The sequence below is a fragment of the Delphinapterus leucas genome, chromosome 17 (assembly GCF_059928025.1).
Source record: "Delphinapterus leucas isolate spDelLeu-1000000601 "Yukka" chromosome 17, BTC_Dleu_Yukka2, whole genome shotgun sequence".
Classification (NCBI taxonomy): Eukaryota; Metazoa; Chordata; class Mammalia; order Artiodactyla; family Monodontidae; genus Delphinapterus; species Delphinapterus leucas.
The window spans coordinates 78,386,958-78,413,984 of NC_143145.1; the positions used below are offsets into that span (position 1 = coordinate 78,386,958).

The 27,027-nt window shown below is 44.1% G+C and overlaps 1 protein-coding gene across 11 annotated transcripts in view; it reads right to left on the reverse strand.

The window, feature by feature from the left end:
• Positions 1-27,027, reverse strand: part of CHD7 (chromodomain helicase DNA binding protein 7) — a 178,729-nt gene that overhangs the window by 61,915 nt on the left and 89,787 nt on the right. For 10 of the 11 annotated variants that reach the window (XR_016388556.1, XM_089899122.1, XM_089899121.1 and 7 more), the window contains exons 3-5: positions 19,284-19,714; positions 5,431-5,572; positions 255-392 (exon numbers count right to left, since the gene is read on the reverse strand). Coding sequence is in view for 10 of the 11 variants with exons in the window: in XM_089899122.1 (XP_089755248.1) it covers positions 255-392; positions 5,431-5,572; positions 19,284-19,714 (711 nt within the window). In the remaining variant the exon portion in view is untranslated. The remainder of the gene's footprint in view (positions 1-254; positions 393-5,430; positions 5,573-19,283; positions 19,715-27,027) is intronic. The other variant, XM_089899123.1, reaches the window with a different exon arrangement.

Sequence of the window (27,027 nt, forward strand, 5' to 3'; positions counted from 1 at the left end):
TTTTTTTTTTTTTTGCGGTACGTGGGCCTCTCACTGTGGTGGCCTCTCCAGTTGCAGAGCACAGGCTCCGGACGCGCAGGCTCAGCGGCCATGGCTCACGGGCCCAGCCGCTCCGCGGCATGTGGGATCTTCCCGGACCGGGGCACGAACCCGCGTCCCCCGTATCGGCAGGCGGACTCTCAACCACTGCGCCACCAGGGAAGCCCTCCAGCCCATCTTTTGAAATGCACACGAGAAATGCACAGGCCACTCACCTGCGGCTCCGACTGCGAGGTTGTGGAGGGCGAGTCTCTCCCAGCAGCGTCTGCGTCATCGGCCTCCTCGTCGGAGATCTTGAACTCCAAGTCCTCGGTGTACCGCTTTCTCTTCACCTGCCTGCTGGACCGTCTCTTCTAAAACGAAAACCCACAGCCTGGGTTTAGAAAGCTGTTGCTCTCCCCCTTCTCAGAATGGCACGGTACATTTATAAAATAATAATAATCGTAAAGAAAAGCTGGTGACTTTAACCCTGCAAATCACAGAAGATATCACAGTGGCAACAAATATAATGGAAATGGGGGCAATCTGAAGCCAGGCGCCTCGGCCAGTGATGGCCCTGCCACTCCCGGGTACGTGACCTTTAACTGGGACATGGAAGTAACAATACATCTTCCTCCTCGTTCAGCCGGTGAGTTGCTCAAACGTGAAGGCAATACTGAAGCTGGGTGATGGATATGTAGGGGTTCGTTATACTATTCTAGTTTTGTATGTTTTAAAAATTTTCCCCACAAGAAAAAGTCAAAAAAAGTGAAGGCATGAGAAGATAATTTGTGAATAATAAAGTTCTAGATAACTATTGTTACAGTAGTATCCAAGGTTCTAAAACTATCTCAGAGACCCAGTTAAATAGAAAGTTTGTATTTTCATCTTGGTCCTGAAAGAAAGAGTCTGAACATTTTTAAAGAGCTGAAGGATTGAACGGCAGAATTTATAATAAGTGACTAGGAAAAGGAATTAAAAAATTTTTTTTTACTGCACTGATGAAAATGTGAAGGACTGTTACTAGCTAGTATTAATAGGATTATTGGCAAAATGGGTCCTCTCCCACCCAGTGGTCAAAATAGAACGCAGTACACCTTTGCAGGACAGTGTGGTCAAAACGTAAAACACGCCCATCCCCCTTCCCAGCAAGCACACGTCTAGTAAGCTACATGACGCATCTGGGTAACATCTAGCAGATAAATGGTTAAGTAAAAAGAAAAGCAATTCAAGTGACAATAGCTAGCTTATAATTCTAAGATTACAAAAAAACCTTGTGTATCTATTTGTATGCGTGGGCGATAAATATATAAACTCCTCCAGAGAAACATACTGTAAATCCTGTTTACTTCCCTACACTCAGTGAATATTTGCTAAAAAATGAATGTATACGGGTATGTTTTCAATAACAGAAAAAAATCTGAAAAGACACAACAAACTGTTAATAGCTATTAATTCTGGAGAGTGAAATGAATGGAGCAGAAAAAAGGATTTTGTACTTTTTGTTCAAAACCATTCTAGATGGCTTGACCTTTTTGATATAGAAATAGTTTTGTCAGTTAATTAAAAACAGACAGAAATAACCTTCTCATTAATATGTGTATGTGATGACATCTCAGATAACTCTAAAATGACACGTGTAAATTTTAAAACCCTGTTCAATTACAACTCATGGGTGAGTTGGCAAAGCACATGGAAGAAATAAAAAGAATACTGAGAAAAGTAACACTGATACTAACTGTTCTCTAAGAATTATGAAATAAACCCTTCTGAAGAGCCTTTCGAATTTTAAAGTTGGGATAGTAGGGCAGAGAGAGGCAAATCACCCCGCCGTGCAGACCTCAGGAGGGACAGGCATGGGACCTACGGGGCACAAGTCAGGACCAACAAGCCCCCGTGCCATGTCTCAAAGAATGGGAACCACTCAATTTTACTATATTAAGTTTGTGCTCGTCCTGCTCTCAAAGGGGATGTGAGACAGCTCACATTACGACTGTGTATGATAGGACCGTCAGATGGGTCATTCGAGGCTGTGAACTCAGCCCTACAGCCAGGGCTGCAGAGGCACAATGTACCCCTCTGCCGGGAGGTATCTGGTGTGTGTGTGTGTGGGGGGGGGGACATCTTATTAACAGGCTTCCTAGCGGCTCAGACGAGAGGGAGCGGTGATGTGGGCCAAAGGCTCCACCTCTGACCCTTCTCTCTTCTCCAGCCCCGCAGAGAATAACCAGTTCCACGTGGAGGTGACACCCAGGCCTGCGGGGGTCCTACCACCGTCCATCTTGCCCCACGTCACCAGGGGCAGTTTGACCTCGGGGGTCCAGGAGCTGAGTGCCCACGTTAGAATGAGGCCAGGCTCTCACTGCGTGACCCTGGACGAGTTCCTTTAGGGACCTCAGCTTCCTGGTCTGTAGACTAGGGGTAATGATAGTAGCTGCCTCATCTGTATACTGTGAAGATCTCCTACGAGAATTCATTGAAAGCACTTAAAACAGCGCACTTAAAGGGACATGTTAATGCCAAATGCAATTAGTAGGATTACAGTCATCAGTAACTAGCTCCACCTTTCCAAGGGAAAATCAGAAAGCAATGAGGCTCTGAAGCCGGGCTACGTCATACGGCTTCCCTCCTCTTTTCCCAAAGCTGCTCTGGAATAGCTCCGCCTCTTCTGCTTACTTCAGCATCGCCTGCTTCTGGCTGTCAGTTTCTTTAAGATATAAAAGCCTATTATCAGGAACAACATTTTAATTTGGTGAAATTTAGTATAGTATCTGTATTTCTTTTGATATATCAATTTAGCTAAATGGAAATGGATGAATCTACAGTTTCACCTTTCTGTCATTACTGTAAGGAGAATGTGCTACTAATGACACATCTGTGATGTTTCATCAGGTTTCCATGGTTGGGGCCACACTGCCCTAGTATTCTTCCAGCACAAGTAACTAAACATCCTTGGACAGAGTCTAAGCTTGGACAGAGTCTAAGACAAATCTACTTTACACTAAATCCCACTCTCATATTAAAGAAATGTTCCAGTACAATAAAAACAGAGACTTCTGTTTATTTTTCTAATAGAAATGTGCATATTGGTGAATATAATGTTTATAACGGAAGTTTCCCCTCATATCAACTTTGCGTTATAAATCTATGCAACAGTGATAGGGTTAGTAATAGTGGATACAAGGTCACTTCATAAGAGTAAAAGAAACCCCAAAATACAATTAGAACTCAACTTTCTGAAAGTTTTAAATGTTATATGGCTTCTCTGCCTTCTAAATAATAATTGATCTTAAGTTCATTTATTTTGGATATCAAGGTTCCTTTCCCAATTTCCCAACATAAAATAAAATTATTTATCACATAATAGGCTTCTTTATGGTCTGTTAAAACTATTGTTATTTGAAACATTTGGGGGAATCAAAATAAAATATAAGAACTGCACTGAAACCAATTGCATTGAAAGCTCAAAACTTCTGAATTAACACTACAATAACAGGTCAACTTGTTAAACTTGGATCGTTTTAGAAAAGTTTCATATAGTTAAAACAGGTATGCTGAAGAACAAATTTAAATGCGTTACCACAATCTCACTGTTGTAGTACTTTGTGACACAAACTTTTCAGTTTGTTAAAAGAAAAAGAAAAAAAAAAGACATGGCATTTACTAAAGTTTAAACAAGTTGATCATAAAACTCAAGAACTTTAAGCCCTTTACGCGTGTGCTACAGGAAGAAATACAACAAACAAGCAGTCAGCGTCACTTCCTGTGTTGCTGTGATACAGAAGAGACACTGAGAAACATGGACCTGTGTGTTTACTGATATTAGCTGTCTGACCCGTGACAGTTCAGCACCAGCCAATTAGAAAGGATGCACGGATGTTCATTTGCATTGATTAGCATTTTTCTATAACTGAAATGCAGAAGGAAAAAAAAACACCACTAGTATTTCATAAAGTCCATTTGAGTCTGTGTTAATGCAAACAGACTTGTAAAAAACAGCAGTGTTTGTGAAAGAACAACAGAATTTTCTTGACTTGTGTGACAGTCTTCTTAGTATTGTCCAAATACTACTGCACAAAGGTCTTAGTTTAAGCAAAAGCAATTCAGGGGAAAAAAAAAACACCTGTGGGCATACGGAATAAATTCAAAATAATTAAAAATACTTCAGTTTAAAACCCCCTGAACAATTTTTTAAAAGATAGCTACTTACCTTCCCAATATCTTTTCACTGATATGGAAAGTTAGAGGAAATTACAAGATTAACTCTAACTGCCAGAGTTTATCACTATGTTAGTTATAGAACCAAACCAAACTGAGACACATTCCTTTACACACACACTCTCTCTCTCTCTCTCTCCCCGCCCTTTCAGGTCCTCTAAGGTTACGTCGTTCTGTGAAGTTATAGATATCAGGGAGTTCTAGTTAAACACACACACACACACACACACACACACACACGCACACACACAAAATCTATCTGAAATTCTTTAGCACAGAGCTGTATATTGCAAGTACTTTGTTTCTAACTTTTAAGCAAATCAGTAGGTACAGGGAGAAGTACTGAGAGTGCACCAAACCATTAGAAAAGGTCAAACCCGCTTCCAGGGGCTGCTTGTTTTTCTAGCAGGATCCTCAGTAACTGCTCCTTGATAACTTAGATGTCATTCACAGAAGCCACATTCCCAGCCATCCCAGAGGACCAAGCTGGCATGCTTCCAGGGAACATAACAAGGAAATAATAATGTTTAACGGTCACGTGTAGGGGTCCCTTACTTACTGTCCAATCAGCGAAGGCAGTGTGCTTTACGCACAAGAACCTAAATTCCTGATGTTTATTTCAGGGCCAGTTTTTTTGACTGATTCCTATAAAAGTCTCTGAAAGCCAGGAGACTCTAACACTGGAAATTTGTGCGGGGCTGCTGTCCAGAAAGTCACTAACTTGTTCAGAAACTTTAGTGTTACACAAATACATCTCGACTCTGACCATCAGATGTCAGAAACCTGAAGACGAGCTACAGATTACACTGGGACTTTCTGTTCTGCAAAATAAAAGAATTGACAAGGAACCAAACTTAGCAGAAAATCAGAAATGTGGGTGAAGCTTTAAATGGACCAACATATTAAGACTATGTTAACACTAACATAAACATCAAAAGATACATGTACAGAAATAAATGAAGAGTCTCAGTTTTATTTATCACAGAGTCAAAGATGGCAAAACCAAGAAGTCAGGAGTTTAATTCTGGGTTGGCCCCCCAGCTCTCATCACTAGGGATATAATGTTCCAGGCGACAATAAAGCCATCTCTACGGCAGCTCTATAACAAAGCCAGGGAGGTCCAGTGCACTCGATATGCAGCTAAAGTTACCCACGCTAAACAACCACAGCTCGGGATCAGAATAATGGTATTACCTGAACACCTGGGTCCTCGTCTTCTTCAGGAGGAGGAGATGATGGGGGTGTTTTGTCTAAGTCTGAATTCTCAGAACCTTCTGTTTTTCCCTTGTTGGCCTTTTTCTTCAAAGCACTTGCTTCTGAATCAGGTTTCTTATTACTAGAATTCAAAGTGGATCACTTAGTGTTCACTTTTTAACAAGGTTTTCCGTACGCCCCACGCCTTACATTTCCCACGTCAATATCCCTAAAGTATCGATAACAATTGATAAATCAATGCATGTGGGCCATCGAGAGTTAAAGAGTACTCTCAATTAAGTTTTTACAGCAAAACCCCACACTGATGACCTTCAGCAGATATCTGACCTAATGAAAAACTGCATGCAAAAACTCCTAATACCACACAGAATACATCTGTTCATCTAGACAATGCACGATCCCTGCCAATACACCAAGCCATAATGACAACCTGAATTAAGAAATCATTTTGCTATCAACTTTTTAAGGTACCAGAAGATGGTTTTTAAAACTGTCAAGGAAAACCAGGACAGAACGATCGCTCCTTCTGTCTCTTGCCGATAGTTTTAAATACTCCTGTTTAAGTCCTTTTCTTGACACCACTACGAGGCGTCCTCTTTTATGACACTGATACATTTTTATCCAATTTATAACCTTTTAAAACTTAACAAGATATATAGCAATTCCTCTTCTACATAAACTTATTTAACGCTGTATCCTTAAGTAAAAATCGGCTTTATTTTGGTGCTAGGCATTTTTTTTTTTTTGAGGTAGTCACGATGGCCTTTTTTTCAAAAGCTGGGTCTCCAAAATACAGAAATATAGCAAAGTGACCCCAGCAATTCAAGTGCGCGTTCCATAGTATGTTTCCATCAAATGTTAACAGGATTTGAATGTTACATAAGTCAAAAGACAAGAATGAACTGTATGAAAAAATTTTTTTAATTTAAGTTTACTATCACCTTTAGAACCTTTATTTGCCATTCTTTTAGAATGCACACTTGGTGCCGCCTTCCATACCAATTTCCAAAACCCAGCCCCAAGGGTTTTCTAATATTGATTATTACCATTTACTATCCAACATTTCAAATAATCCAACCTCAGTAATAATTATTTTTACTATTTCAAGAAAGCCTAAAATTCTAATAAATTTTTGAAAACAAAAGATACATTTCGAAAAGCTTTGAAAAGTTTATTTAAGTTTGTAAATTCCTAGAAAAGTATGCTGTCAGAATGCATTAAACAGTATTTTTTTTCAATCCCAACAACTACAAAAGGAAAAGAGGCCAAGATACCAATATGCTTTTATTTAAGTAAAGCATGTCATGTAAAATGTTTCAAAAGTACTTAGCATAATTACACACCTAAAAGGCATTTTTGTAATGAATAAATACAATATTTGATAAACTAGTCATTTTCAAATACTCAGAGCTTGTTTTTATTTTGTTCTGTTAATATCTGAGCCTAGTAAATGGCCACATAAGGAAAAAACTTACGACAATTCAGAGTATAGCAAGCAGCAGTTAGGTTTAAAGAGTTCTTTTTAATTTACAAATAAATAAATAAAAGGAGTGTCCTAAAAACTTTAAGCCCCCAAAAGATCCACAGAAAGCATATTTTTTAAATTAAAAAAAAAAATCCATACAACAGTTCTTCATCCAACTGTCCTAGTGTTTACGCTACACATGGACAGAAGTCTCCCCTACTATGAGGCTCCATTTCCAGCATTTATTTCCGCTCTAACTGCCACAAATTATACAATACTACAGCTGAACGCTGGGCCCCTTTCCTTTCATCTGCACGCCAAGAGCAATCAGATTACCCTGGTAACCAGCGGTCACATGACCAGCACCTGCTCTTTTGGCTGGATGCCACTGACTAAAGCCATCTGCTTCCCTCAATCAGCTTTCAAACATTCTCAACACCTGCGCTGCAGTGTTTTGTGGTTTCTTTTATCAAATCAGTGCAAAACTGCTTCCAAAACTTTACATATTTCTCAAATTTGTTTAAATCAGAGGTAGGCCTGTCACGGAGCTGAACCACTGCCAGGTAAAGAAAGCTGGCAGCAGGTCCTTCCCCAGTGCCCTCTCCACGCCACAGTGAAGGACACAATTTGATTTAGTGGGGTTCCTGCACCAGGGGTAAACTGTCCTACGGGAGAAAAAGGCTTACTGCCTCGGAGCCCGCCAGAGCCCAGGTCTGAGGAGACGTCAATCTGCTGGAGGAGAGAAGTGCTAATGATGTTCCGTCTGTCCCAAGGATGCACTCTGTGGAACCTCCAAGAACGTGCAAAGTCAGACAGGACCTCTCCAAATGCCCGGACAAAATGCCTGTAGCCAAGGGAAGCAACCACCCCAGTTCTGATGACTGGAGGATTTCTAAACTCAGCGGACCTTGAGCTATTCATGCTGCCCCGAGACATCTAAGCATTTCCTTGCTAACATCTTCTCGTGACATCAACGTACAAATCAAAAACACACCAAGCAGTCAAAAAAGCTACAAAGTCTTCAATGTTCACCCCAAGACATTACAATCAAAGACAAGATGAAGTTATTTACATCAGATTGCCTTTGCCACTATTTTGCAATAAGCTCATTTGGATTTTCAACTGTTATATTAAAACTGCTTTGCCCCAAAAGAGCTAAAGTCAGAATTTTTTTTTTTTTTTTTTTTTTTTTAGCCAACGAGGAGCACTGATTTCAGACAGCCCTCAGTTCAAGTTCCAACTCTGTCATTTATAACCTGTCTGTCTGTGACTCGGGATACGTCATTTCTTTTCCCCGAGTCTCAGTTTTCTCATCCATAAAATGAGGTGAGTAATTACATTTTGCTCCAAGATTCGACCTTTCCAAGCACCTGGCACACTCGACTGGGAGCTGTTCTCTGACTGCGGCTCAGACCCACGGGCGGAATCAACTGCGGAGACTTAGGGACGGGACCCTCTCCGTCGTGACCACATCACCTAGGCCACGTGAAGAGAAGGAACAGCCTTTATCAACAGTCTCAACACCCGCCCAGAGGCCACTCGCCTCTATACCCCTGGCCCCTGCTTTAGTTCAGACGCGTATCATGTCCCACCCCGACCGTCACAACGGCCTCCCCGCCTCGTCCCCGTCACCAGCCAGGGGCAGGGCCACCCGCCATCAGACTGCTGGCGAGAGGACACGTATCCCACGGCCACAGCCGCGACCCAAATCTGTAAGGTTCAAGGCTGGTCTTTCGTAATGTCTGAGCCAAAACACGGCCGTACACATTCCTCTCCCCAGCTAGAATCTGGGGAGCCTGAACGCACGAAGAGGGCAGCTCTTCCGGTTGGGGAGAAGGAAGCAGTACTTATTCACAAGGACAAGCCCTCAACCCGACACTACGAGGTCCGGGACGAGGCCACGGGCTGCCTGGCGCAAATCCAGAACCTCAGGGCGCCGCCAACAGCTGCAGGGCTGGCCCCGGCCTGACGCCCCGCCAGCCAGGACGGCCAGAAGAGCCAGCTGTGCGGGTCCAGCCCCGACTGGCCGTGGCCCGGAGAAGCCCCGGCTGCCTCCACACGCCCCCTGGACCGGCCCTGCCCGCCGCGTCCCCGAGCTCTGTGGCTCAGTCCTGACGCCCGAACATGCCCTGCGAACCCAGCTCCAGGCACCAGCAGGGCGGCCCCGCTCACACACAGACCCGACCGAATCATTCCGCCCAAAGCCGCAGCCCCACGTGTACTGACGTCCGAGATTCTCAGTGCGCGGTTTTTATCATCGGCAACGTGAACTTTATTTTTCTACTTTTCCCACACCCCAAACTCTCCACCCTCCACCCTGCAGATATACAGGACCGCTCCCAGAAGCGTACGCGCATCTCTCCTCCCTCCACTGCCCCTCGCGCACTCACATCTGCAAGGCTCAGCTGGACATCACTCAGTCAGAGAACCATTTTCTGGCCACCAAAGTCTGGATTAGTAAGATCTCACACTCTCTGCATGCCACGTGATGTACCCCCACACAAGGGATGTTTAAAACACACAGTACTGGGTGGTAACATTACTGCAATGCAGTAAAACCAAAGCGCCAGGTGTGTGTGTGTGTATATGTCTTTCTCCAACTATCCTGTTAGCTCAAGAAGGAAATGTGTCTTATTTATCTCTGTATTCCTTGTACCTGGTCAGGTGGGCTACTTATAAACTTTAGCTGACCAATTAAACAGTACGAGTAACCGTGAAATCAACAAACACATACACAGCCCTGACTACGTGCAGCTAAAGCGCTCTTCTCCTTAACTCATTTACGAAAACCCCACGCAGATTCTATCTTTACGAAGCTCAGTAAAATGGGGCTAAACTACTAACAAAGTAGAGTGAAACCTAGCAAGTTTTCAAACCCCGTACATCTGTATACCTCCCCTCCGGACTCACAGAGTTCTTTCATTTCCTGACCCTTATCGCCCACCATTACTGACCCTTATCGCCCACCATTACTGGTGAGGCCAAGATGCAGGGCCACCCCCTCGTGAAGCTAGGCGGGCCGTTGTACTCTTGGAAAGGGTTATATCTTTCTAGGGATGCTGCTGGCCACCGTAGGGCCACCATCCCTCCACCAGCTTTACTTACATGTCACATTTCACCATGAGAGGGAGGTCCCAGTGGCGGGCAGCGGGATATTCTCAGGGTCCATGGCTAAGTGACACTTAGGTCACGCTGCCAGACCGAGCTCTAAAGTTCTGTGGTTGCCTCCCCCAACCCCAAGTGATCAAAACCTACACCGTCCTGATGAAAACTCCAAGCAACAAATGCTGGGTTCAGAGAGGAGGAATCCACATGGAGGGAGTCATCCCTCTGGAAGGACATATTCAGTGTATGGCTGTAAGAGTCCACAACGATGGGCCCAGTGACAGCACCTGAAGTGGGGCTGGACACATAAATCCAAGCTAAGATAGAGCATGTAAATAATGAAGTCTTTTCGGTGAGAAACGAGTACAGGTTTTTTAAACACGACTTTATGCAAAGGGCTAGAACTTACTGGAAAGCCAGCTAGCTGCCCTGATTTATTACAGAGTGCAGTGAAACATGGATAAGCACCAGCCTAAGGGTCTAAGTCCTCGAAGGAAAGACAGTTTGAAAAGGAACCGTATCGTGGAGCCAAACATAACGAGAGGAGTCGAGTCAGCGGGTGAAGCTGTGTGGACAGTGGCGGGGTTGGGCGGAGCGGGGGCAGCGGATTCTCCACCACACAGACCCTCGAGACAGGACACGTCAGTGATGGGCCCCCTCACACCGGGTAAAATCAACCTGGAGGCTCGTGAAGATCAAACAGGTCCGTTTTCAGGAAATCAAGCCGAAGTGTCACACTACCATCTTTTAGGAGAGCAGAGAGTATTGAAACATATCCTTATATTTTACATACATAAAGGCCTTCTAATAAAAAACTGAATGTCATGGATGAGAAGTGAGGGATGTCTGTGGCACAGGAAGTGTATGGCTTGTCGTGATTCAGAAAGATCACATACGATAAAATACATGAGTCGCTAGGGTCGCGGTCTCAAGGCTGGTAGGAGAAAAGCGTCTGGCCTCTCAACTTCAGATTTTCCTCTAAGTTTTTAAACAATGAAAAAGAAAATTAAAAGATAAAGAGGCAAACTAAAAAAGCGACCAGATCAAGGACTAAAAGTTTAAAAGGATCAATGAAGGCAATATAAAATGTGATACATCATAAAGTAAAATAACCCAACAAAATAAAATAAAAATGTTAAAAGTCCTAAGACCAAAGTTTTATTTAACAGCTAAACTGGGATGTGATAAAATGCAGGTGACAGAATAAACTAATGAAATAAGAGTCAAGACAAATTCTGCACGACAGACAAGAAACGCAGAAGTCAACACCACCTTCACACGAAGGCCCTTGGAGCTCCCTAGGCCAAGGGCCCAGCAGCGGTCAGCAGACGGTCCGAATGCTTGAGACTCCCTACAGGGCAGCGCAGGGCAGAGAGCATCTGGGCAGGATCGGGGGACAGGAGCCCCCGTCCGCCCAGGCAGTCAGCCCTCGGGTGCTGAGCCGGCCCCCGACTCCTAAATGCCACCCACAAATTCTTCACCCTATGCTTCTGCTTGAGAAAGAGAAAGAAGGAGAGCTGAGAAGTGGAAGAGAGAGGGGGTTGGGGGAGGGGGCTCTATTTTATTTCTGAACAACAAATTGCAAAGACAAATTACCAATCGAGTTTTTAAGTTCTCTGCCTCAAAGACAAATAATTTAAATTGTTACCTTAGGTAGCTCTTACACGATCAAGTACTCCTGAGGTACATTAACTGTGCTAAATTTCTAGGAAGGGAATAGCAAAGTTAGGAAAGACACAGAAACCCAACTTGCTTTCATTTAAAATGTGTATTTCAAACTCAGCAGGCCTCGCCTTCACATCTTACAATCAAACTGTGCAAGGATAAGGAAACAGGGTCAAAGAGGTTACACGCTCGGCCCAGGAAGCAGCCGTCCCAGGACTGGGCCAGAACCTGCCCGGCTCCAGAGCCCCCGTCTCCGTCCTGGGACCGGCCTGAAGGTCTCACCTCCTCGTGGAGACGTACTATGCGTCCAGCACTGGCCTGGCCTTTTGCGGGACCCTCCAGGCCTTGGAAACCTTCCCCTGGTTAACGCCTCTGTTACTCCAGCTCATCCCTGGGTGGCCTTCCAATAACATCAGAACCCTGTCCTGGGGAAAGCTCCAGTTGACCATTTTATAAAGAAGAATGTGTTTAAAAAATGAAAGAGGAAGTACAGTAGATAGTTCTCCTGAAAGAGCTAAACCCATTTTTAATGTTGAATATACTGTAGATGGGGGAAAAGAAAAAAAAAATCACAAAGCCACGAATTATCATTGAAAATCTAAAGGTTATTGAGTTTTATGGAATGAATTAAGATCCACCAGAAGTAAGATGGAAGCAAAGTCTGGTGAGCTGATGTGTTATCCGATCCCAGAAGCTCAACAAACATGAACATTAGCCCCCCAGCTCTGCAGCACCACCTGGCACTGCAATACGGCAGAAAGGATCGGGCAAGTCAGACATCACACGACCTGTGCAGAAGGCATGCCTTTCAGTACCCTTTTACTATGGGATATTCTTCCAAGGGCCAATACTTGGCTGTCTGTGCCAAGTGCTAAGACGCCGGCCTTACTCACGCCCAGCGTTCCCACGGCCCAGGACGGGGAGGGTGAGGACAGCGTTAGCAGCCAGAAGCCCACTCCCTGGACTCATAAGTATCTTCTCTGATCCGCCAAGGTGGCTACGACAACCGGTGAGACGTGCAGCCCACCCTCGGTTTAATCAGGTGAGGTATGAGGTATGTAGGTGGAGAATTAGGCAGAGCAACTGGCGAGGCCTACGAGGAGAAAACCTCACCACCTACCCCAACAGAAGAAGCATGAAGTTACATCATTCCTACAGGAATCGGGCTACACATAAAATTAGTAATCTAATGGAAGTTCAAGGGTGTTGCCTTTCTAAAATTAAGAGAGAGAGAGAGAGAGAGAGAGAGAGAACAGTGTCTTTCTTCTTTCTTTCGCCACAGCACTCGGCTTGTGGGATCTTAGTTCCCCGACTAGGGATCGAACCCGCGCCCCCTGCAGTGGAAGCGCGGAGTCTTAACCGCTGGACCGCCGGGGAAGTCCCACAGTGTCGTTTTTCTTAATTCGAACGCTCCAGCTCCCTGTTTAACATTTTAGAGCTCAGTCACACGGACTTCCACGGAAAGGTGGCTGAAGCAGAGGCCGGCCTCTCACGTGACTGATGCTCTCACAGTGGCTTTGCATCCAACACCCCACAGGGGGCTCTGTCTGGGCAGAAGACAACTAGCAAAAAGATCTTTATGTACCACGTGACAAGTTTTGCATCTGCACAGAACTTCATACTTTTCAAAAGCACATTCATATCCATAGACATTTTTAACGATAATTTAAAAAATCAGCCTGTGACGCCTCCTGCTCTTTATCTTCCGACTCTGACATCCCCAACACATCTCCTACGGCAACACGTGCGACACCCTAAAATTCCACTTAAGAAGACTTCAAAGGAAGGTGTCTCCAGAAAAATGCCCCTTTAACATCCTCCTGCTGCCCAGGGCCTCCTCACCTCTCACCTCTCCTCCGACGGGTGCAGTGGGACCTACCTCACCTCTCCCACACAACCACAAGGCCAGCAGGCCACCGCTCTGAAGTCTACTGCAGCTCCCTGGACGGGCAGGAACAAATTCCCACCAGGCCCACTGTGGCCCATTCCTGCATCCGGCACAGAGCATGAGTCAGCAGAACTTGCTGTTTAGGGTCAATGACGTTGGGCATCCGTCCCCGCCAGGGAGCGTAAAGGGAATCACGGGCTATCAGAGACGGCAGGGTCTGAACTGAAGGCGGCTGACAGCTCCCTCACCGCTCATCCTGATTTAAGACAAATCAGATAGAGGAAGGGTCACAAGGTGGCCTGTCACTGGCCTTTCACATGTACAAGGAAGTCTCTGAGATGGTTATCCTTCCTTTCTCGAAGGAAAGGAATCCCCACGGGGATCAAGAAGACCTCACGGCCCGGCGCCTTTGTCAAAGAGAAGGCAATCTTCGCAAGGGGAAGGGGGCACCTGGTTGCACCCCTGGCCCGGAGCTTGGACGTAGTGACCAGGAGCGGACAGGGCAGGCCGGTGGGCAGACGCCTGATGCTCACGGACACGTCTTCCTTGTTCCTCGCCAACACCTAAAGGGCTCAAAAGTCCTTTGTAACCACATGCCAAAGAAACCTACACTCTCTTCTGCTGGTACAGTATCCAAAATACCTAATTCAGTCTGTTCAACTATCCAATGTCTTGGGTCAAAGCTAAGTCACGGCACGTGAATAAAAGAAAGAACAAGAAAATAGAAGAAGAAAAGCTGCTGGTTTCGTTTACTCTATTACCTGATGGGGAGATACCTGACTATCTAGGTTTTCTGTACTCATTAGCAAAACAAGTTTAACGGTTTGCTTTTGTGTCCGAGAAATTTTACATATATAAGAGCCCATTAGAAAATATGTATTAGTTACTCAAGATACACCACTATTGGGCTTGCTGGCTGAATAAAAATATTTCTCAGGTAAATGCTGCTACTCTTTTAGATCATGATTGAGAAAACAATATCTGAAAAGTTAACTAAGTTCCTCAGAAGAAAGTAGCAACCTAAATATTAAGGACAGTGTGGTATGCAAAAAATACACTTAACGTGTTTTGGGTACTTTATATGTCTTTTGAAGTAAGAGTGGTATGTTTACTTTTCACAGTTTAAAAAATATATATCGTCACTCTTAATTGAGAAGCAGCCTTTTAGCTTCCTATTAACTTTAATACTGGGGGTGGAGAGGGGGGCAAGGACCAGATGAGTTCCTAGAAACTGCATTAGAAGCAAATCTCCACGGCTTCATTTAAATGAAGCTTCAGTAGTCAAGTCACAACCTTTGGCTAAGTTCCCTTCTTTATGTACATTCAAAGAATCTTTATATAGCTAAATGGACCACTAAATCCTCCAAGAGTCATTCAAAGGAAGCACTTCCTCCAAATTCTCTCTCATTTCACAAGGCCCAAGCATACACAACAGAAAACGCATTGAAGAGAAGACCACGAATCCTCATATTTCAGCTCCGTGAATCCTTCCATATGCAAAATGGCATCCTCTCCAGGCCACAACTGTCTTAGCCTTTATTTTCAATATTAACCGTCAATATTTAAAAGCTATAAAGACACCTGGGGAAAGCACTAGACAGGTAGAAAAATATATATTTAATGTAAAATGGGAAGAGGGGAAGAAAGATACGGTCCTAATTAGAAAAGAGGCATGTGGTCCATTTTTTTCACCAAGATTTTAAATGTCTCTTTTTGGGGACTTCCCTGGTGGTGCAGTGGTTAAGAATCCGCCTGCCAACGCAAGGGACATGGGTTCCAGCCCTGGTCCAGGAAGACCCCACATGGCCACGGAGCAGCTAAACCCGTGCGCCACAACTACTGAGCCTGCGCTCTAGAGCCCGCGAGCCACAACTACTGAGCCTGCGTGCCACAACTACTGAGCCTGCACTCTAGAGCCCGCGTGTCACAACTACGGAAGCCCACGAGCCACAACTACTGAGCCCACGCACCGCAACTACTGAAGCCCATGAGCCTAGAGCCCGTGCTCTGCAACAAGAGAAGCCACCACAATGAGAAGCCTGCGCACCGCAACCAAGAGTAGCCCCTGCTTGCCATAACTAGAGAAAGCCCGCGCGCAACAACGAAGACCCAAGGCAGCCAAAAATAAACAAACAAACAAACAAATAAATAAATAAATGTCTCTTTCTGAAATGCTGACACCTTTTTCTGTTTCACTACCATTCTATATAACAGCTTCTGGGCAGATTCTTTTAGGTTCTCCTGCAGAGGCAAGACAGACCCAATTATATCTCAGTTGCCAAAAGGGCCAGTGTGCTGGGAATGGCCCCAAATTCAAGCCTCGGTGGCTTTCAGGGATGACAGGCAGTGAGAAGGACACGGTGAAGGCACACAGAGAAACTCAGCCCCACCAATGACAGCCACCTTTCTCATGTCATTTATGACAGTATGTGAATGACGCGAAACCAGCTCTCTCCTGTGTGGACATAATGCAGACCCCCAGCGGGTCACTGCCGTCACCAGCCGCTCAAAGGGCAGCACGTTTGTTAGGAGAATCTCACCAGTGATAAGGCATAGAGGGCCAAACAAGAAAGATGTGAGTAGTTCTACAGTAAATGTTTCCTTCCATTTCTGTTTATCCCCTCTGCTTCAGCCCTCTGTAGGAGAATTATTTTCTGTATAAACAAATTCATCAAGTTAACTTATTCAAGGATGGAAATAACTGGTATCACATAACGTTCTGCAAAACAAAATTGCCACTGCAGTATTCCAGCGCCTAAAGCAACCTGCTCCAGCAATTCAGCCCCAGCACTGACATAACCCAAACCTCCTATTACCTTCATGACTGCATATTCAATTTACATAATTATTCTGCTATGCTATTCAGAATTTACATGTAGCTGTGTGCAATCTACTTATCCTTGCTTCAGGGATGCTTTTTCCTTCCCAGACTTAGAGGAACAACGAGACCACAACTTGAGATACTCCATTCCCCTGACCACCTGAAACACTGTAGCTCAACACAATAATGGGTTGGCTGGTTAATTCAATGACAATCTCTATTCAGTTACCATATTCTTGGACAGCCACCCCCATTTGAACATCAACGACAGGAAAACCCCTCAGGCATTGTCCTCACCCCACTTCATCCTACATCAGCAAGTGGCCCTCCAAGGGCAAGTCGCCAGGGCCAGCAGAGGTGCTGCAAATGCCCTCAGTGACCCTCCTGGACGCACCCCCTTCCCACTTGCACTTCTCCAAGCTCTAAAGAAGGGTTCCCCTCAATTACTTTCACACCACTCGGGGAAAAATGACTGTCACCTACAGCAGCCATCAACTGAGACTACTAGTCAAAAGCAAAAATAAAGAGAAAAAAAGTACCAAACGGGCTTCCCTGGTGGTGCAGTGGTTGCGAGTCCGCCTGCCGACGCAGGGGACACGGGTTCGAGCCCCGGTCCGGGAAGATCCCACATGCCGCGGAGCAACTGAGCCCGTGCGCCACAACTACTGAGCCTGTGCTCCAGAGCCCATGAGCCACAACTACTGAAGCCCGCGTGCCACAACTAGTGAAGCCCGCGCGCCTAGAGCCCGTGCTCTGCAGCAAGAGAAGCCACCGCAATGAGAGGCCGGCGCACCACAACGAAGAGTAGCCCCCGCTCGCCGCAACTAGAGAAAAGCCCATGCGCAGCAACGAAGACCCAACGCAGCCAAAAATAAAAAAGTAAATAAATTTATTAAAAAAAAGAAAAAAATAAAGATAGGGTCAGTCTGAGGTAGACTGAGAGCTTGAAAGAATATATTTGGAAATTTACGACAAGTATCCAAGATACAGTGGGGTTTTTTATATCAATTTTTACCATTTGGTAATAAATTCAAAAACTTAAGATAAAAACTTAAGACAGATGTATTTTGAGGCTACAGTTAGTTTTGGTGATGTATGTTCTGAGTTCCAGAAAACTTCTTTAGAACACACACTCTTACATTGTAAGTTTGTTTAAAAAAAATACATTCTTTTAAGATTTTGCTTTGATTTCTTTCTCCTTAGGAGAAATAAAGCACATGCTTCCTCCTACTAAAAGCGCAATACTCAGACTTAAGCAACTATGTATTTTTTAAAACCCCCTCATAAATCAGACTGAAAGTCTAACTGTCCTCTGGCCTCACATCCCTAAGACAGTACCTACACAGTACCTACAAACACAGTACCTACAAACAATAAGTCCTTAATAAAGTATTGCTTAAGTAAATGAAAATAGAATTTATAATAAATTCTGAGGTTAGAGGAGTGTTCACAGGGAGAAAAACATAATGGCTTTCAATTAAGAGACCACATACTGAGGCATCAAAGGACACTATAAGTGAATGCAAATATTAAGTTACCTATAAGACTGAGTTCCTGAATATACGGTGGTTCTTCAGTATCTGCAAGGAATCGGTTCTAGGACCCCGGCGGATACCCAAATCTGCAGGTGCTCAAGCCCTTCGTGGAGGGCCAACTGTAATTCAGTTATCTGGGTACCATAAAAAGTACTGGTGACAAAAGTTTTGTTAATGTCTATGATTCAAACTTTCAAAACACTACAGAATAATGTATTGGGCTGTTTAGATATTTTTAGCAGGAAGCTGAAAATCCAAGTTTGTTCTCTCACTTTGCGGCATCTTTCTAGTTACAGAAACCACCCTTCTTTGTGTACCTGCTTCTGACACACAAGCAAGCTCACAAGCCCAGGGCTGCCAGGCCGGCGAGCTCGCAAAGCCCGCGTGGAGCATGTCAATCTCGGGGTGGAATGCCACGCGCCCTGCACAAGCGGGCATTCGCTCGTGGCGGGAAGCGGTGGAGCGTGTTTTCTCCTGCGTCCGCAAACAGGTTCAGAGTAACCAAGTCTGACCGTACTTCCATCTGGAAACTATATTTTCTAACATGAGCCACATTCTGAAAAATAGATTCAGATGTTTGGAACTGGTTCAGAACAGTTGTAAGAAATGTTCGGTACAAATGAAAAAAATTAGTCTTCAATGTCTTCTCCTCTCAGCTTTTCTTACTGAATAAATATGCCTCCTGGGGGGTCAGAGAGTTGGTGGGGAAGTACCAGAGGGGAAGCACGATGTGAAGGCGGCTATTTCCTAGGACCTAAAATGCATGCTACTCTCCAGTGCATATCTAATGGGTAACTGCTATTTGATTTCTCCCACGTTGCCCACTAGGATTCCAATGCTGCCCCTGGAAGGCTTACCCCGCCTGCCAAGTGGAGAGAATGCATTCTCCCGTTTCAACTTCTGGGAAGCAGGACTGAAAAAGCCTAGTGAAATGCAGTGACTCGCCTTGCCTTCTATAATCCTTCTTACCCAGTTTGGCACTGTCGCTGAAAATGAGGTTGGTGGTCTAAGCTCACAAATGATTCTGCTGGTAACTTGGTTCTATTTGTTAAATGACAGGCTTTCACAAAAATACAAGAAAGTGATTTTAAAATAATAAACAATTTTTATCCAGTAACGTTTCTAAAGAATCTACCAACCAAATCAACAGTTCATAATAATTGAGTCCTAAATCTTAGAACGCATAAACACCTTAACTTTTCAGTTCGGGTACGAGAAAAAGCAGCTCAGCAATGAGGACAAGTGTCAGAGCGTCCCGCGCCCACCCCGTGTCCCCACCCCCATTCCACAGGCTGTGACTGTTGTGCTTGTCTCTACTGTGTTTGGTGGTGGTTGTTTCTGCCCACAGCCTACCTTGACTTTTTGCTGGATTTGGGTTTTGGCGTGGCAGTTTTTGCTTTCTTTTCCTTTGGCTCTTTGGGAATCTTAGGGGCTTTCGGGGTCTTGGGTTCCTTGGGCTCTTTCTTCTCCTTGGGTTCTTTCGGTTCCTTGGGATCTTTTTTTGCCTTCGGCCTTTTCTTTTTCTTTTTCTCTTCTTGGGACCCATCTAGTGAGTTCCTGTTTAGTTCTTGGTTATCAACCCCACCAGGGAAGTCATCTTTACCGAAACTTTTACTGGGATCCTCTGCAACAATGTGGTTGTTTTTCTTTTTCTTCTTCTTCTGCTGCGGCTGCTGTTCTACGGACAGCAGGTAATCATCACTGTTCACTAGCTGAGCGTTCGGTCCACTAACCTGAGTCATATCCGGCACTGGTTTCTCTAGAAAGGGCTCCGATGGAGAATGCTAAGAGACACAAATAGGAATTGAAGTTAGTTTATTGTTCTTCGTAGTGAAGAAAGGAACTGAAAGGTAAGTGGCTGATGCTTCTGAAACTTACACTACACTCAAGGTAGCAAACTTAACCAACTACGCATTTGTGGAACCTATCATTTTCTCTCATCCAGAAAAAAAATAGGTTTCTTCAACAGGAAAGCTTTTAAATAAATAAAGAGGGCAATTTAGTAATACAGTAAAAACTTCTGTTCAGGTGGAAGAAAATTTCTCATTCAGCTGAAGACACTTTCCATGTCCTTAGCACCCATGTAGGAAATGGTGAAGAACAAAACAGCAGCAAAAGCTAAGACACACAGATGGAATTCAAGTGGAATTTTCCCCATGCAGGAACGGGAGCTCCAATTAAAGATACATAATCAAGTCACTTTTAAAAAGAACAAGTGTACTGAGCATTGTAAGAATCAGATACCATGAACGTTTGAAATGCGAGGGCAAACACATAAATCTTACACAGTACAGGTCATTTCTGATTTAAATGACATTCAAATGTCAAATTAAAAGCACATATACAAGCTTAACGACTCTGGGTTGGTTAGATTTCTCATACTGATAGAAAATGCAGACAATGTTTTTCTTAAGTTATTAAAGCTTTACATTTCCAAATCTCACTGAGAGAGAGAGCGAGAGACAGAGCGAGAGAGCGAGAGAGAGCGAGAGAGAGCGAGAGAGAGAGAGAGAAAGCGCCCCCACATAGTCAATTTGACATGCCTTGCAGGAGATTTTCAGCATCCACTAAGACCATACCCAGAAATGGTCTTAAATATGGTGGAGAATACCAACACCTGGGATGGGACGCTGAGTGGTCATGATACAAATCAGGGCAGGGGTAGGGGACCATCTGTCTCCACCGTAAACTATGACATCTAATGAGCCTTTACATTTCAACGCAAGACTTGAAAATGCTGTATCTGCCTTTTTCATATGCTTCTCCAGACACGAAACAGAACTGTAATATAAACAGCAACAGCCACAAGCGTGTACGCGACAGTCTTACCACGTGCTGGGCATGTGCTCAGTAAGCACTTTACACCCGGACGCCATCCGATCCCCACGCCAGCCCGGAGAGCTCCATGGAGACACAGACTTGCTAAGGTGAAGAACGCACCCAAGGAGTTACGGATGCAAGTGACAGAACTGAGAACTGGGCCCCTCACACATGACCCCCAAAAGAGGAGCCACAGGAAAGCCCAGGCCCAGGTCCGCTGAGGCGCCCAGGAGTTGCTACTCACCACCCACAAAGGGCTACAAATCAGATTCCGGTACGACTCACATCCACTGAGCATCTACTTCATGTTATACACTAAGCAAGGTGCTTGCAGGAGTTTGTGCACCCGAACCTCACACCAAAATGTGATGATTTACCCCCATTTTTCAGAAAAGAAGTAAAATTTGAGGAGGCCACGTGGCTACCCAAGGCCACACCATGGGGGACAGAGGTGACATCTGAATCTAGGTTTCCTAAATCCAGTGCTCTTCTGACTCTGTCCGGCTCCTAAAACCTCACACACGGGCGTCCTCCTAGGAAAGGTGCCACAGGCTTCACTTTATTTCCAAAGTGCTCAGTGACCCAAAGAAACGTTTAAAAAACGAAATCACTGCCAGAAAAGAAACTGGTTTCCCTGTTCCCAGTACAACCTACTACGGTCACTGAAGAAACCTACATTCAGTTCTCCACCTGCACTAGCATAAGGGAATGAGCCCAGAACCGTGAGCTGAGAGAGAAAATTCTAGCCCGGGCCCTGCCATGAGCTTTGTGATCTGGGGAAAATCATTTCACTTCTTCTTCATCTGCAAAATGAAGCGTTTGGTTCAGATGATTTCCAAAGTCTCTTCCAAAATCCTACGGTATGAGCAAATCTTAAAATACACACTGCCCTTTCTTGGTCAGAGCTGAGAGAGAAAGATGCTGAAGGAGAGTAAGGACAGACAGGAGGGGAGAGAAGCCAGGGCAGAGGAGTGAGAATGAACACATGGATGCAGTGTCCATCCAGGGGTAACACAACCGACCAGATCCTGAGAAAAGCCACTCACCTGCCCCCGGTTTTTCCCTCACAAACACGCTTAACAAACATCAACCAAGGAGCTCTCCAAATTATATTCGCTGAGAAATAATGGGATCTGATTTAACGGTTTTACTATACCTAAGTTACTGAAGTAGAATTAATTGTTACATATTATTTCCTAATGTAAGGAAAAAGGAAAAAGCCAATTCTTTTCATAAGAGACACAGAGGTCAAACTTATTTGGGACAAGCTATTTCTCAGGAGATGGAAGAAAAAACATTTCCTGGAAAGGGAAGGAAAGAGGAAAGTCTACCAGTAAACAATGCTTACAGCTTAGAACGGTGAATTAATTCCAGGTATGTGTACCTTTCTTTTTTTTGTTTTAATTTTTGAATTTTATTTTATTTATTTTTTTATACAGCAGGTTCTCATATCTATTTTATATACATCAGTGTATACATGTCAATCCCAATCTCCCAATTCATCCCACCACCACCACCACCTGCCATTTTCCCCCCTTGTGTCCATACGTTTGTTCTCTACATCTGTGTCTCTACTTCTGCCCTGCAAACCAGTTCATCTGTACCATTTTTCTGCATGTGTACCTTTCTTTAATCTGCATGGCATTAACTCCGGTAACCAAATGCCAGCCTCTGATGAGAGATACCTGGTCCACATTTGTGAACCAGAAAAGGCGTGTAACACGTGATACCAGACGACTGAAAATTTATCTGCACTTGAGCACACAAATCATTCTGGATGCTCCTTTCAGTAATACATGAAGCCATAAATTAGTATCCCTTAAAAATTTAATCTTCCATAAGAAGGAAAAAAATGTAAAGACCAAATACAAAAAAGATAGTAGTCCTGTTTGATACGCGGCAGAATTATGTTTTGGTACTGTTTGAAATAGGGTGGAAAGGTGCTCGGAAATATTATAGTGTTTACCAGGCCCACATCTCCTTAAATCTTTTAGAGAAAAGCTGTTTTTGTAAACATTTAACAAAGAACAGATGGCCTGCCTTAATCATGTGGGGAAAAAACCTGGAGCTCACAGTAATACCCTGACAAAGTCTCCCAGGCCCGCCGTTTCCCTCCCAACACCCCGCGCATGGTACAGTCTTCTCTAATGCTATTTAATTTTACAGCGGACATTTTCCCATCAATTCCCACTGCCTGACAGGTAATCAATGCCATTAACATCTGATATCACCATATAGGGCATTCCTCAAACCTCTCATTTACTAGGGCAAAAGCAGAGAATGTTAGATACCAAAGGTATTTTTAAATACACCCTTTAGGACTTCCTGCTTGACATATTTGCTATCATAATTCCATATGCCTTTTGGAGCATTATGGAATATATAAGGACTACGCGTGGACTTCTGAAACTGAAACAGAATGACGGACAGTTGAACAATAAATTAAAACGATCCAAGGTGCGTGTTGTCCAAAAAATTACCATAAACTAAAGATAGTCGTTTTTAGCCTTAACTTCACTTTTCGTAACATATAAATTAGACAAACACATAAACAAGTTGCCTCACATAAAACAGCAGAGTAGACAGGATGTAAATATAACCAAAGGCGAGGGGCCGGGGAGGCGGGGCCAACCCCTCTGTTACCTTTAAGCAAACATGACCCAAAACGCTCGTGAGCCTTCGTCAGAACAACATAAATACAATGTGTAAGAAGACACTTTTCATCCATCTCCACTGTTTTCCCTCCAACATTACCCAGCATTTTCGGACTTTAAAGGCTATCTTATTTAACCATATTTTGTCTTAATTATAGTCTTGAAGCCTCAACGTGCTTTCAGCGTCAAGCACCATGAATGAGCAAACAGTGTGCAATGTCTCCAGTATGCACAATCCCTGCAAAGCCGCACCATTCTGTAATATAGGACGTCTCTGGGCAAACATTCTACTTACTGGGTGACACGAACACGTCTAAAATCAAAACACTACTTTGTAATAAGGAGAAGATACTACCAACTGGATGAGAGTAACATGGCACTTCCAGGAGACACGCACGCCCCGCCCCGCAAATCAGGCCGAAGGGAGACAGGCACTTGCGAGCTCAGAGAAACGCAGGTTCTGGGGGAGAAGTGGCAGGCCAACTACGACCCACGTGACAACAAGTACAATCTTAAAACGCTACACTAGGATTTAAGTGGCTTGTAAAAATACAAATATGAAGTAGTCATTTAAGACTGAAAAGTACAATTCAGTTTTGGGGTTTTTTTTTTTTTTAAATCGCTTTGGAGACACATTCCTACTACCGGCCTTCTTCACTTCTATTTACTCTTCCAGGGTCCCACAGGTTCTCAGTCCCTCCACACTCTTCTCAAAAGGAATTCCAATATGAGCCCTGAAGCTCAATCTCCAGCCAAAGGAGTGAACGCAGGGTTCAAAAGATCATTCAGCCAATGTTCAGCAAGTCCCACTGAGATTTTCACATCTTTTTCTCGTCAGTGACACTGATAAAAAGAAGAGCACTCGGTAATACTCGGTGCCCAATTCATTTATTCATCCAACAGACAGCTGAGGACGTAACAGTAAACCAAGCAGCCCTGGTACCTGCCGGGGGAGAACAGAGCGCCTAACCCAGGCTGATGCCAAGGAGGGTTCTTGGAAAAAAGGCAGCCAGGCTGGGACTGAAGGGGAGACACATGCTGGCCAGGGGCTCCTTCCCCAATGGACCAGCCCAAGCAACAGACCACGTCCAGGATGGCGTGACAGAAGGCACAAAAATGCATCACAAGTGGCTTTTAAAACCTTCTTTGTGGGGAGGAGATCAAGAAGAACAGATATTAGTTTGAATGGTCAACTGAAATAACTTTTAACTTTGATTCTTTGATACAAAATAATACGTACAGAAATAATCTTAAGAAAAGAATCAAGGATTAGAATATTTTCTGCTTGACTAAATTTGGTATCAGAGTCAGGGCCTCAAGTTCAAGCCTTTCATCTATCAGTTAGTTTTATTCAGCTCATTTTTAAAAGACAATTTCTAGGAAAAAAAATATTGAGTGAATACTTTTACGGACACAAACACAAAGATGGAACAACATCACGCTTGTTGGTCATATGACTTGAGAAGGCAGAAAGTATAGAACAACATTTTCTAAGTTTAGGATTTTAAGACGTGTTCCAAGAAAAGAAGACTCGGGTCACGGGAGTTTTGAGAATTCTGGGTTAAACAAAGTTAAGCATTTTTCTTTACTGTAAAGCTCTCCAAGCCCTTACTACGCTCTGAGGGGGAACAGGACACAGTGTGCCATACAGGAAAAAGATATTCTTTTTCCAAGAATATCTTGAATAAAAATGCTCTTCAAAATACACTCTGGATTACACTGATACAGTTAATCCATCACCTCTGTGGCAGGGATATGAGAGTGTGAGAGAGAACAAGAGAGACGGCACGCGCCAGTCTCAAAGCAGTGGTTATCAAATGTTTCAAAAGATAGTATATGACTCTACGAATAAATACAATTTTATATAAATGCACTGAAACAGCTTACTCAATTATGCTCAGATGTAGGAATAAAACAGGAATATTAGGATAATCATATAATCTTCTGACTTGTACAATTTCCATTATAATATATATGCAGTGAAGATAATTACTAAGTCAAATAAAATGAACTTTGAAATTTAATAACTTATCTTAGTGGGTCCCTCAGAAGAATCATTAAATTTTAGAATTGAAAAAAAAATTTTTTAATTACTGTGAAGTATCTCGTCTAAAAGTCATCTGAAGGCATTTTTGAACCTTTGGTTTTCTGCTTACATTTTGTCCTTAGAATAGATCTGCCATATGCACAGAATCTTTAACAGCTACAAATTAACGTGAGCCACTGTGACAGCATCTACATTATAAATGCATTTTGAATCACTAGAGTCCAAAATAATGAGAAATACTGAACCAACTGGTCATGTTAAATTTAATGTTAAATAGCTTCCCATCACATATTGAATACTGACCACCTTCCAGTCTTCAGGGTGGAACGACGCCACAGGAAGGGTCCCATGGCCTCTGTAACGTGTGACACACTATGCTGAGGTGTTTCTATGGTCAGCTGGACCAGAACAGCCCAGCGGTGAGGCTCCAGCAATGCAAACCTCCTTCCTAAGTGTCTGAGAAGCTCTAAGTGGTGCGGACCCCCTCTCAGTGGAGGAGAAGAGGGCGTCTGGCCGCCGTCCCTCACTCTCGCCACCGCCCACTGTGTCTGTGCCACCAGGCTCAGGAGGTGCTGGCCCAAGGGTGCGGCTCTGTGGCCACCATTCCAGTTGGGTAACAGGTCAATTCTACTTCTCAGAAAAAGCACCAGGCCAAGTAACAGGCTTGCACTTAAAAACCATGCAGTGAAATAACATTTGTCTGCCACACACACACACACACACACACACACACACACACACACCCCAAGGGCATAGAACTGAAGTGATGTTAAAGTTCTGAAATTTGTTTTTTTGATGTTTCTCCACAAGGGCCTGGGAAAAGTAGCTTAATTGTTTGGACAAGAGTTGAATGTCATTTTAACATGTGTTAGTTTTCCAAAAAGTGTATGCGAGTCATCAGACCAAGCCCCTGACCTTGAGAATCTCCCATCCCACAGTACTTTTAATAGAAGGAAGGGAAACGCAGAGGGGCCGAGAGGAGCATCACTCCTCTGGGCAGGGGAGAAACAAAAACCAGCACAAACTCGACACAATTCAAAGCCCCGCGCTGGAACGATGAGTAACTTCCTAGGCCTTCCTGGACCGCACACAGGGGAGCAGGCCCTGCAGGCAGCAGGACCACCCACCCATAAAGATGACACCCATTCTCCTCCAACAGCAGCCCCCCAAGAAGAAACAGGGCCTGCAACTGTGGCATCATGGTGCCTCTGACTTACAATAAGCAAACCAAACTCTGAGCCCACTAGGGGAATCCGAGACACAGTCATATTTTCACCCTCTTGCTCTGAATGTCTTGGTTCCTAAAGGCGGTAAATCATCAAGTGTTGTCTTTTACCAGACATTGCCTGCTAGAAGTAAAAACAGAAAAGATAACGTATGTGCTCAGGGTCCTTAGCAGAGTCATTGGTATTGTCTCTCCCGTCCCTCATTTTTTCTTCCTTCACCACGGTGCATATGGTGCCCTACCCTTAATAGGCTCCACTCCACAAACAGCAGGGAATGAGGGTCTAGAGAACCAATCCCAGTTCGCGGGCGTTTCTCTTCCTTATTTCAAGTTATCTCTAAGGTCCATAAT